The 13,948-nt window shown below is 34.8% G+C and overlaps 1 protein-coding gene across 1 annotated transcript in view; it reads right to left on the bottom strand.

Annotated features, from left to right (window-relative positions):
• The window catches only part of LOC114025961 (cytosolic carboxypeptidase 1-like), a 173,093-nt gene that overhangs the window by 32,686 nt on the left and 126,459 nt on the right, over positions 1 to 13,948 (bottom strand). The window contains 4 exon segments of the mRNA XM_027839510.1: positions 2,355 to 2,486; positions 3,933 to 4,062; positions 5,458 to 5,638; positions 6,773 to 6,926. Of these exon segments, the coding sequence (XP_027695311.1) occupies positions 2,355 to 2,486; positions 3,933 to 4,062; positions 5,458 to 5,638; positions 6,773 to 6,926 (597 nt within the window).

Raw genomic sequence — 13,948 nt, 5'->3', positions numbered from 1 at the left:
GTTCCAAAGACAAGGTTTCTAATTCAAACTAGTTCATAACTTCAATATCAGAGTTGATGTTAAGTATGAAAGAATTATACAAATAAGAAGCAATTTTTAATTTAAGTTTTACCAGACTACACGTTTCCTTCACAGCAAAATAATATTGCTACATAAGGTAAAGAATTATTCAACACTACTAATTACAGAAAAATTAAAGAGAAAATGAAATTCACCTTTTAGGATAGGTCAATCAAAAACTAATAAAGTTAGGGGCAGCTAGGTGGCACAGTGGATAGAGCACCAGCCCTGAAGTCAGGAGGACCTGAGTTCAAATCTGGCCTCAGACCAAACACTTGACACTTACTAGCTGTGTGACCCTGGGCAAGTCACTTAACCCCAATTGCCTAAAAAAAAAAAAAACTAATATAGTTCACCGTTCTCTTTACTACCCTTAAACAAAAAAGGGTAACTGAAATCAGTGCAAGAGCTAATGAAAGGATTTCCAGTTCCTGGTTTGGAATATTTATTTACAGTCACCCTTACTCCTTCATGATTCTTCATTTTGTCTGAGTTCTATTTGTTGCATAGGCCCTGGCAAAGATGAGAATGGAGATATGGATGACCTGTTGATGTATACTGCTAATCAATCATAATATTTATTCCATAGCAGACTAATTGCTGAGGAAAAGGGAAAAGTAGACCCAAAGGAAGAATAATGGTTCAGAATAGGTGAGGAGTACCAATAAGTTACCTTTTTCAGTAATATATCCCTAATACTTCTTAGCAATTATAGATTTGATTCAATTCAACAAACATTTATTTAGCATCTACTATGTACAAAACACTTTACTAGGCACTGGGGATTCAAAGACAAAAATGAAACTGTTTCTGCCCTTACAGGCTTTGTATTCTACCGGTAAGAGATGATATAAACATCTATATAAATAAAAAGCATGCAGAAGGTGATTTCAAGAAGGCAAAAGTTGATTGGAAGAGGATGTCAAGGAAGGCCTTATGTAAGAACTAGCACGTGAGCTGTTCTTTACTTTACCTTTTTTCTAACAGAACCCTTGGACAGTCTGGTAGAGCCTATGGACTCCTTCTCAGAATCATGGTTTTAAATGCTCAAGATAAAATATATAGGCTTACAAAGGAAACCAATTATATTGAAATAAGGAAATAATTTTTTCCCATCCAAGTTCACATACACCTTGAAATCTGTACATACAAAGGGGTTAAGAGCTCCTAATTTGAAGGACACTGAGAATTCTATAAGGTAGCAGTGAGGAAGGAATGCATTCCAGCACATGCAAAGGTAGAGAGACAGGAGATGTCCTATATATATGGAAATGTGAGCAGTTGATTTCGATTTGAGAGAATGAAGGCGAACAATATGAAATAAGACTGGAAATATAAATGGGAACCAGATTATGGAGGATCTTCAGTGTCAAACTGAGGATTGAGACCACAAAAACCTAGTTCATTTAACAAAGACTTATTAAGCAACTACATATAACATAGGATGGAGGTTGTAACAAAACACTAAATTCCTACCGAATGTTGATAGGAACCTGATGTCTTCCTCAGACATGTAAAATCAGAAACGTAAAACTTTTTCAAATACGTAAAACAAAAAGTACACTATATAGAACAAGTATGTTATTTCCAGCATTCAGTAAGAATTTATATGGTCCCTGCCCTACAGATTAGTGAATGATATTCTTTCAAATTTCTGAATGGTGTCTTTATTTGTGTCTAGAAGTGAATTTTTTTTTTTTTTTTGGTTTTAGAAGACTGAAGAAAGAACTACATGCTAAATTGGCAAGGAGTAGTGAGGAACACAGAAGATGACAAGATTTCCTTCTGAGAAGCCTGGGCAACAGTGGCCCCTTAGATAACTGGGAATCATAACTCCACAGTGAATCTTCATGAGAAAGGGTCAATGGACCTGGAATAATATGACCAGGAGATGATAGCACCATGGTGAATTTTTAAGGGAAATCTTCTAGAAATCTGAAACATAAGTTTGTACATCTTTCCAATGTTAAGCGCCCATGTTAAGGGTTGGAGTTTTTGTGTAATCCTAGCTTTACTGTTATCCTAAGCCACACCTGTATTTCTGGATGTCCATAGCTTCTATTTCATTCTTTAATCTATTTTAAAAATCTTTATTGAGTAGCTATTTACATGCATAGCATTACTTGATTCTTCCTTGAATGATTCCTATTTTGCTCATTTTCTAGAGGATAGAAGGAGGTAGGGGTGGAGGTACTGAAGAAAGAGGAGAAGGAAAGGGAAGGGAAAAGAAGAAGAGGGATGAGATTATAAGCTCTTCTGCAAAGCAGAGAATACATGAACTTTATAGAACTCACCCTGTATCCCACATCTTCAACCACATCACAAGAGGCAGCATTATCATTAGTATGCCACACAGTCTCCTTGATGCTGCAGCCATACATAAATACATTTTTCTTTCGAGAGTGACCATGATAATCACAGTAAACCTACAAGTGACAATATCATATTCAGATCATTTTAAAGCTCAGGTTTTAAACATTATCAAAATACAGGTAAGTATCCTCAAACCTGTTCTGGAACTATATTTCTAAACCTCTTAACCTCACTAGAGCTACAATTTAACACAAAGCAAAACCATTTCAAGAAGTAATACTGAGGCTTGAGAATACTTAACCTCTGGTAAAATCAATGCCTGCCAATACTCTGCAGACCAAACCACAGGTCCTACTGCTTAATTTTTTGATCTGTGATATAGCTATTCAATATTTTTCTCTTTTCAATTCTATTATAATTTTGGTTGACAAAATGCTGCTACTGTTACCTCAAAAGGTTGCTGAAGTTTTAATTAATTAGTAATTTCAGAAGTCAGACATTGAAAAAATAATTATAAAAATTATGTATCAGTATTTTTAAAATGAAAAAGTAAAGAGAGATTTACAAGTTGATTGTGTATCCTTATGTAAAGCTTTTCTATCTTTTCCAGAAGTAGCTTAAATAATCTAAACTTCAACAAACTGGAAATATTTTATTAAAGTTGAAAGGTAGACATGCTCAAAAGAAAGACAAGAAACACACACATATACATAGACATACACACAAGTATTCAAGCAGTCCAATATACAGTCTCACATTACACATACATTATCCTGGTGATGGCTCTTCTGGAAGCTTTAACAAATTGAGTATTGACCAGAAATTTCTTAATTTGAGGGCATGAGACTTCCTAGTACAAATGTAATTATGATTTTATTTGTTTGGGAAATTTAAAATTTTAAGAATTTAAATGATGCATACATTATTCCAGTGATGCTCAAACAGGGAATCAAACACCCTGCAGTACAGGAACTCATAACCAAGTCATTAAAATTTCTAGAACAAGTAAAAGTTGAAGTATAAATGGAAGTAAAAAGTAAAGGCCCGTCAATTATCAGATATGAAGAAAACCACAAATACTATTTTTGAATTAAATTGTAAGAAAATACAGAAATACAAAATTGTTTAATTAAGATGATCTGATTAAATATTCATAGAATAGTAGGATCACAGATTCAGAGCTGGAAGGAAAATCATCCTATTTAAATCTTTCATTTTATAGATGAGGAAACTAAGGCTAACAAAGATTTTACAAACAACTGTGGTGTTTTGGTTTTTTTAAGGATATCAACGTATTTATTAAAATCAATGAAATCACTTCTAAGTCATTATTTATAAGGAAATGACTTAACATTTACCAAGCACTTATAATTAGCAAAATAACATAAAAATTATTAGATGTGTTTCTTCTATCATGTTTTTATATATAACTAACACACACCACAGTTCCCTGCACACAGTAGGTGCTTAATAAATGTTTCTTGATTTTAAAATATTGCTATGGATTTATATATTCAGCTCCTTGACTAAGCAGCCTAAAAATAAGAGCTGACACTTACTAGAGGTAAACGTTTGATTGCAGCCATATACTGCAGCAGACCTTTAGCATGGTAAATTGTAGGATGCAAATCTGGGTTTGGACTTTGCCATTGCCGGTTCAAATCTTCTCCACTTAAAGAACAACGGTGGCTATATAAACACAAACATAAAACACAAAGAAAGAAAGCAACTTGTTATCAAAACCGTTATTTAATCCATTTAAAAATATTTCTAATTTAAATTTTACTATATAATTCAAATGTACACAGTTATCTAATTCAGAATAAATATATAAAATTCTGCCACCATAGTGAGATATCATAAGTTAGAATCTTCCCACTTTTCAAAAATTAATATATGTTCTAACTGTACTCAAAATAACCTCATAATTAAGATTTTAATTAGGTTCTTGGCTCTGAGCCTTTGTCTCCTAGTCTATAAAATAAGAACAATACCTACCACCCTATTGTTCCTTGGGGTTGGCATGAGGATCAAAAGACGTAATATATACAAAATAATTTTATAAGATGTAAAATACTACATAAAATCATTATTATAATAACAGCTAGCCTAATTTTCTATTGGGCACAATTAATTAAGGAAGGCAGCAGAGCTGTTAAACAAATAACTAGAGGTGGCTAACAAACTATAAACAAGATTATAATTCATGCATAAGCTAATTATTTCTCCCTGCAACTGGGTTACAAGCCACAATTCCCTAATACTAAAAAAATGTGAAAAAATATTCAGGTTGTTTCTACATTAGAAGAATTAGCTATGGTCTACCTACCTACTCAACCTACCAATTCCCTTTGAAATGAAAATAGAGAAAGGTTCATGGCAACAAATTCATCAATTAGGGAAAAAACTCTTATGACTACATCTACAAATAACTGAGTAAATTCCTACCTCTCAAAACCCCTGCCTTTTAGAAAGAGTTCTCTTTTAAAATTCAGAACTCAGTAACTGCCATTCCTTCATACTAGAAATAATTTAGCATTAGGGTTATACAAGGCAATGGAAACAATCTCCAAAAGATTCTATAACTTGAGACAAGCTAATATTCTCTTAAAATTAAAAAGAGGAAAAAGAATGGATGTATTTTTTCCAAAGCAACAAACTGTGTCATCTCCAAAACAACAAAAGCACTGCTTGAGTAAGATAAAAGCTTCCACGTGTAGTATATTGTACACCAAAGAACAATTATTTAATGAATTCTAGTCTCATATGTAATAAATTAAATGAGGAAGTTGCAGTAGATGTTCTTGCTATGTTTAGACACCACAACGTCTTGATTCAAAGAATGGAGCATCTCAATAAATCTGATTATCAAAATCACCAGGCACCTTTCCATTCATAATTATAACAAATAACATATAACTAATTTAAAATTAATCCTAAATATTTCTATATGAAAACTTGCTTTATTTTGGGATAAAAACTGATATGCTTCAGTTTTCCAAATTAACTTGGACACTGACATATCAACAAATCTTAAAGATCATTCATAACAGTAAGATTTTTATAGTAGTGGTTTTAACTTACTTTCCATTAATGACACCATCTGGGTTTAGCATAGGGACAATTTTAAAAATATAGGATTCACGCAAGCTCTGTGCAGTAGGGTTACTACTCATGAGATATTCCAAAGTTCCTTTCATAACCCAGCTTGAATTAGTTTCTCCAGGATGTACTCGAGCAGATAAGAAAATGTAAGGGCGATTTCCTAAATATAAAAGTCAAGTTAAAATGAACAGTTAAAGTTAAAAATAAAAATATTTTTATTTAATGACATTGGGAATTTATCTACTTAACTATGCACCTGAATATAAGATGACATAATAAAAAAGTGGTCATTACTGATGAAATAATTCACTTATGACTGGACTTTTAATTTTATAATATTTGAAATGAATATGTAATACTATCTTATAAGTAAGCAATTGTTGACGGGAACTTGAATGGTTATATCTTTTTTTTAATCTGTCATTCTCAAAAAAGCTAAAGGGAATAGGAAGAAATATATATTTATATCCCTGTTTTATAGGCATTAAGGTTAAAGGCCTATCAAATTTCAATACTTAATTTCCAAACTACCATATTTTTGCATTGTTTTGGCAATAAAAGAACTTAGCTCATCCTCCCATAACTTCACCCATATATCAAGGCCACCATATAAATGAGTCTCTCTTCATTTTTTCCCTTTGCACAGAGAAAACTGTTACTCTGAGACATTCTCAAGGTAGTCTGAACAGAGAATACGTGTGTGTGTGTGTGTGTGTGTGTGTGCACTCTCCATTACCATAAGATCATGGATCTAGAATTGGAAGGGCCCTCAGAAACCCTCAAGTCCATAAACTTCGTCTTACAGATGAGGAAACTGAAACATCAGGAGAGTAAGTGATTTTTTCCAAGTCACACAGGGAGTAAGTAGCACAGCCAGGGTTGTTTAACCTCAGGTCTTTTTCCTCCAGGATTAGTGTTTTTTTTTTTTTTCACTGTACCATGTGGATTCCCTTCTCATTTATTTTTCTAAAATATTTCATTTTATATCAACTTCTCCACCAAAATTATATATATAGAAAGAGAATATAAAAACAAGATATTTTGAAACTCTGAAGATATTCGAGGAATAGCTGAAGGCAGGCATCTAATTGTGCTACCATATTTGATAGGTCTCTTAACATGTTATTACATTGAAACACAAAAAGCCTTATTTAATGAACTCTTCAAACAATATAAAGGCATGTTATACTTTAGATGTAATTAGTTTAGTACTTCCTTAATTTCTAAGGGAAAGACTGTAGCCAAGACAACTAGGAAACATATCTGTGTTTTGTTTAAAGTAATTTATACTTACTAAATTGACAGATATTTTCATAATAATTGGACTCTGGCATAGCAGTTATAGTCAATAAAGGACAGCTGTTTCCAGACAGAGTTTCACATAACACATCTTGTCGAAAATAGATTTGCTGAGGGTTGTGTGATGATTCCAATTTTTGAAGATGCATCTTAACAAAAATGTTTAAAAAGCACAGCATAAAGTCTTTTGTCAATATCCCTTATGGTATACAGAAAGTAAAGCATTCAGGATTCTATACCACTACAGGTGGACAGCAACATAGTAACTTTATAATTTGCACAGTTGAGAATTTAACACTTCATACTTCTACCAACACAGAACCCAATTGCTTATAAATAAAAAAAAAAATCCCTTCAGAACATTCTTTCAGTAGACAAGTCATATTCAACATACATAATAATTCTACTCCGTAAACAAAATCATTTTCCTCAAATACCTTTGACAGTTGAATCACTTGTATTATCTGACATTTGCTATCTCAATACAAATTATTTCAGCTGGCTAGCACATAAAAATTAATGAAACATGAGTTTTTGCTTTGTGACACTATGAAGATGTTTTAAAACTCTCAAAAATAACTATGGAATAAACTTGGGACTAACATTCCCACCCACAATAATTTCTAGATGGTAAGGATAGGGTTTTTTGTTTGTTTTGATTTGTTTGGGGAGAATTGGATCTGTAGTTTCATTAGTGTAGGAAGCATATGGTAAAGAATAAGGAACTTCCACTAAAGTAGATTGGTACCTTTCCTGAAAGTTATTGTGTTAACAAGTTGCCTGGGGCACTGAAAGATTGAGTGGCCAACCAAGAGTCACACAGCCAGGAAACAAAAAATATGAAAATATGAAATGCTTTAGGGAAATTTATAGTCAGATAGGGGAGTTAGTACATACTCAGAGTCCTGATTGGATACCTCATCATAGCTTGGAGGTAACACCAAATTATATCTATGTCAGCAGAGCACATTTAGTTCTGCTATAACATGGCATATACTTTCCTAAAAATTATCTCACTATGCAAAACTGCACCATAAAAACCAGAGATCTTATAGGAAAATGGGGTTAGGGACACAACACCTCAAATAAGAGATGTTTCTTTTATTTTTTGCAGTGTTGTCTCTGATGGTCTAAAATGTAGGCTCCTTTAGGTCTCTTGCTCAGGAGAGATCATGTGTTCTCTCATTTCTTTCAAAAGCACTTTATTATTTCAAGCTTCTCATCAATACTTAAAGTTTTTCTTTTGCAGGAACTCCTTGGCATTTTTGAAACAGAACACTTAGACATCCTAAGATTTTGGGGATGTTTTTTTTTTCATATAGAAAAGTTCACAAATACAAAAGAACAGTAAAGCACAACCATGTAGGTGTAGGGTAACGTACATGGTGAACAGAAGCATCTGGCAGCGACGTTAGAAGTGTGTGCATCTTGTGTATCCCTACACGGCTCAGTTCAGCTGAGCACAGTCTTCTGCATTCACTGAAGTGTTTCTTGGGGATGAAATCATGCATAAGGAAAGATGAAGTTCACATCTGCTCAAATTGTTCCCTAATATATGAATCTTGCTAGAACAAATTTGTGTTTTCAAAACAAGCATTATAGAAGAATTGCCTGTACAAATTTTGGCAGGATCTGACATTCTAGAAGACTTACAGTATAGTCCTGGCAACAGACTAGGTCAGCTTTCTGAGGATTAGCCTCAGCACCAGTGATCTAGCCTCTTGGCAATTAATCCTCTGGCCATGGCAACCAATGAAACAAAGAAAAATACAAAATCATCCTCATTCTTATATGACCTCCTTTTGTTTCTGCAGTAATGATGGTAGGATGATGAAAAGGTGAGGAGAGGGTGCTAAGCACCACACATTTTCAGACTATCTATAAACTTAAACTTAGCTGCTGGGATGTTAAATGTGAGATTCTCATCCAGTGACTGAGTAGACATACAAATGGAGGAACTTAATCATATTAACTTGAACTTCTCACTAAAAATGGAACCATAAGACAAAAGGAAGCTGTAGTTAAATGGAAAAATGGCTCACAGTTCCTGCTCAGAGAGGAGAATGAAAGAGTTGGCATAGTTCATTTTATCGTGTATCCAGGGTTAACAAGAAACATCATTTTATGGGACATGTGGTAATCTTGCTGTCCATGCTCATGATAAGCATTTGTAAAAATAACACTGTGAAAATAATTGGTTTATGTGCCAACATCTGTTGCAGGGAATGAGGAAATAGAAAAATTTTACGAAGAATTTTATTTTTTTAAAGCAAATTAAATCAAGGCATATTTTGATCTTCATAGCGACTTCAATGCAAAGGTAGGCATGGAGGAGGAAAAAGAAGTTGGAAAATTCAGAAGTAAAAAAGTAAAGAAGTCAGAGGCTTATAGGCCACACAGAAGCCTCATCTATATATCATGAACACTTTCTCTAAGAAAAGAGATGGAAATAGTAAGTACCAAGTAATGTAATTAAAAGTAAAATGCATTATATTTTAATAGACAGGAAACATTACTTACGAGGGTGTCATTCCTGAGCTGGCTATCTGCTTATTTTCAGGCCACTTACTTATCAGAGTAAAAGTCAAGATTAATTCAAAACTAATAAAAAATAAAGATGAGAAAAATATATTGCCCAATTAACAACTCCAACCTGATCTATTCAACTGATGTTGAAAAATGTTAAGTGGATGGAAGACTAGACATCAACAATGATTATAACATTCCCTAAGGAAGTTTAAATGATATAAATCAACAAAAGAGTCTAGAAAGCACCTTGTTGGCAATCACTTGATCTCCTTACCAAGAAGAAAGATAAAGCATACAAAGCCAACACTGGAGTAGAATATAATCTTGTTTGTAAAATCATATGAATAAGCACGGTGGAAAATTATGAGTAATATGAGCTCATAAAACAAGAAGCAGAGGAAGAAAAAAAACAAGTTTAATCTCAGCAAGAGAACCAACTACGCAATGTAATCCTAAGGGCATTTAAGGATGAAAATGGAAGGACAAGAAACAAACAAGCCAAAAAAAACAAAAAAGGAAAAAAGGAAAAAAATCTGTGAATACTTTAACAACTAACTTCACCTTCAAAGACATTTGGAATCTAACATACCAGTTCCAGAAATACTGCATTAGGAAGTAGAAGTGGCACTGGGAAAAACAAAATTGGGAAAAATGGCTAAACTAGACTAAGTGTACACAAAAGAGGTCAATGTTAAAAGTAACTTCATTTTGAGGGTGTTCCAGAAGGCTGAAAGTGGAAAGGCTAGCTACCAAAGGCATGGGTGATGGACTTTATTATTTCGCAAAAAAAGGTGACCAAGAGACTATCAAGAACTACTGATCTTAAAAAAAAAAAAAAAACTGAGAGGGTGGAGCCAAGATGGCAGAGTAAAGACTGGGACTTGTCTGAACTCTCTCCCAAATCTTTCAAAATACCATTTAAAAATGACTCTAGGGGCAGCTACATGGTGCAGTGGATAGAGCACCGGCCCTGAATTCAGGAGGACCAGAGTTCAAATCCAGCCTCGGACACATAACACTTTCTAACTGTGTGACTCTGGGCAAGCCACTTAACCCCATTGCCTAACCAAAAAAATAAAAAATAAATGAAAATAAAAATGACTCTAAACAAAGTCTAAAGAAGAAGAACCCATAAAAAGATACAGTGAAACAAATTTATAGCCCAAGACAACTTGTAAGGTCAGCAGAAAAGTGTCTGTTGTACCAGGAAGAGGGAGGAGCACAGCCTCGCACAGGCTGTGCCACTGCAGACCAGGCCCCAACAAACCCGGAGCAGGCCTCAGGGCACCTGAATCAATGGCAGCAGTGGTAGTTTCCAGACCTCTCAGCCCACAGACACCAAAGACAACTCAGAAGGTCAGCAGGAAGGGGCTGTCACACGTGGGTAAGAGTAGAGTGCAGTCCGGTGCAGACCACGCCAGCTCAGCCCAAGCCACAGCAAACCAAGAGCAGGCCTTGGGAATGACTAAATCAGCAGCGGCAGCAGCAGTGGATGCTTCCAGAACTGTGAGCCCACAGATGGTAAAGAGGTCGAACAACTGGTCAGAAGGAGATTAGAGGCGTCTTTTTGCTAGCACTGAGGCAGGACTCTGTTGCTTTGAAAATACTCAGATCCAGATCACAGTTCTAGGTGGCAGTTCCAGGACGAGGAGGAGCACTAGTATAGCAAAGCTTTCAGCCACACAACAGTGGAGGGGGAACCCCCTCACAGTTCCAGGGCAGAAAAAAGTACTTGTGGTCACTCACAAACCAGAGCACAGGCCAGGAGAATAGTAAACACCTCTCCTTTCATCATACCACTTTAGAAAAACTGAAAATTTACAGGTCCCTAAAAGTATCTCTGAAAAGAGCTGCATAAAATCCCTGAAGCTTGGGACCATGCACCCTCCACCCTAGAATCAGAGCCCTACTTCAACTCAAATAATGGGCTGGGAAAATAAGCAAACAACAGAAAAAAACTCTGACTATAGAAAGTTACTATGGTGACAAGGAAGATCAAAACATAGACTCAGAAGAAGACAACAGACTCAAAGCTCCTATATCCAAAGCCTGCAAGAAAAATATGAATTGGTCTCAGGCCATGGAAGAGCTCAAAAAGGATTTTAAAAATCAAGTAAGATAGAGGAAAAATTGGGAAGAGAAATGACAGTGATGCAAGAAAATCATGAAAAAAGAGTCAACAGCTTGATAAAAAGAGACACACATACACACACAAATACTGAAGAAAATAACACCTTAAAAAACAGACTAGGCCAAATGAGAAAAGAGGTCCAAAAAGCCAATGAGGAGAAGAATGCCTTAAAAAGCAGAATTGCTCAAATGGAAAAGGAGATCCAAAAGGTCACTGAAGAAAATACTTCCTTAAAAATTAGAATGAAGCAAATGGAAGCTCATGAATTTATGAGAAATCGAGAAATTGTAAAACAAAACCAAAAGAATGAAAAAATAGAAGACGCTGTGAAATATCTCACTGGAAAAAACAACTGACCTGGAAAATAGATCCAGGAGAGATAATTTAAAAAAAATTGGACTACCTGAAAGCCATAATTTAAAAAGAGCCTAGACATCATCTTTAAAGAAATTATCAAGGAAAACTGCTCTGATATTCTAGAATGAGAGGATAAAACAGAAATTGAACGAATCCACCAATCACCTCCTGAAAGAATTCCCAAAATGAAAACTCCCAGAACATTATATTCAAATTTCAGAGTTCCTAGGTCAAGAAGAAAATATTGCAAGCAGCCAGAAAGAAACAACTGAAGTATCATGGAGTCACAATCAGGATAGCACAAGATTTAGCAGCCTCTACATTAAAGGATCAGAGGGCTTATAACATGATTTCCAGAGATCAAAGGAGCTAGGATTACAACCAAGAATCACCTACCCAGCAAAACTGAGTATAATCCTTCAGAGGTAAAAATGCCCATTTGATGAGATAGAGGACTTTAAAGCATTCTTGATGAAAACACCAGAGTTGAATAGAAAATTTGACTTTCAAATATAAGACTCAAGAGAAGTATCAAAAGGTAAACAGGAAAGGGAACTCATAAGGGACTTAATAATTTTAAATTATTTACATTCCTACATAGGAAGATAATATTTGTAACTCATAAGACCTTTCTCATTATTAGAGTAGTCAGAAGGAGTATATATAGACAGAGGGCACAGGTATGAGTTGAATATGAAGGGATGATATCTAAAAATTAAAATTAAGGGGTGAGAGAAGAATATACTGGGAGAAAGAGAAACAAAGAGGTAGAATGGGGGTAATTATCTCACATAAAAGAGGCAAGAAAACGCTTTTACAGAGGAAGAGAAGAAGGGAAAGGTGAGGGGAAGTGAGTGAACCTTACTCTCATCAGAATTGGCTCAAAGAGGGAATAACGCACATACAATTGGGTACAGAAATCTATCTTACCCTACAGGAAAGTAGGAGGGGAAGGGAATAAGAGAGCAGGAGAAGGGGGAGGGAGAGAATGTGATAGAAGGGAGGGCAGATTGAGGAAGAGGTTAGTCAGAAGCAAAACATTTTTAAGGAAGGACATGGTGAAAGGAGAGACTGAAAAGAATGAAGTGGGAAAGGAACAGGATAGAGGGAAATATAGTTAGCAATAGTAACTGAAAAAAATTTTGAAGCAAGTTTGTCTGATAAAGGCCTCATTTCTCAAACATATGGAAAATTGAGTATTCATAAAAAATAAGAGCCATTCCCCAATTGATAAATGATCAAAAGATATGATCAGTTTTCAGATAAAATAATCAAAATCATCCATAGCCATATGAAAAAAATACTCTAATTCACTACTGGTTGGAGAAATGCAAATTAAAACAATTCTGAGGTACTACCTCATACCTATTAAATTGGCTAATAGAACAGAAAAGGTAAATGACAAATGTTGGAGGGAACATGGGAAAAATGAGACATTAATGCATTGTTAGTGGAGCTATGAACTGATCAACCATTTTGTAGAGCAATTTGGAACTATGCCCAAGGCTATAAAACCGTGGATACCCTCTGACCTAGCAATACCACTACTAAGTCTGTATCCCAAAAGAGATAAAAAACAAAAAGGAAAAGGACCTATATATACAAAAATATTTATAGCAGCTCTTTTCTGGTGGCAAAGAATTAGAAAGTGAGGGGATGCTCATCAACTAGGGAATGGCTGAACAAATTGTGGTATGTGATTATGATGGAATACTATTGTCCTATAAGAAATGATGAGCAAGATGCACTCGGAAAAACCTGGAAAGACTTGAAAAGTGATGCAAAGTGAAACGTACAAAGTAACAGCAATATTGTAAGGTGATAAGCTGTGAATGACTTAGTTATTCTCATGATCCAAGACAACTCTGAAGGACTTATGATGAAAAATGCTATCCATCTCCAGAAAAAGAACTGATGGAGTCAGAATACAGATTGAAGCATACTTTTTTATTTTCTTCATTTTTCTTGAGGTTTTTTGTCTGTGTTTTCTTTCACAATATAACTATTATGGATATGTTTTGCATCACGACCTATATATAACCTATATTCAACTGCTTGCCTTCTCAATGTAGGGGGGTGGAGAGAGAAGAAGGGAAAGAATTTGGAACTCAAAGTTTTAAAAACAAATGTTAAAATTATTTTTACATGTAACCA

Source organism: Vombatus ursinus, unplaced genomic scaffold, assembly GCF_900497805.2.
Source record: "Vombatus ursinus unplaced genomic scaffold, bare-nosed wombat genome assembly UNPS02014832.1, whole genome shotgun sequence".
NCBI classification, from domain to species: domain Eukaryota; kingdom Metazoa; phylum Chordata; class Mammalia; order Diprotodontia; family Vombatidae; genus Vombatus; species Vombatus ursinus.
The sequence above is the reverse complement of the archived record's forward strand: the minus strand, read 5'-3'. Positions and strand labels throughout refer to the sequence as shown.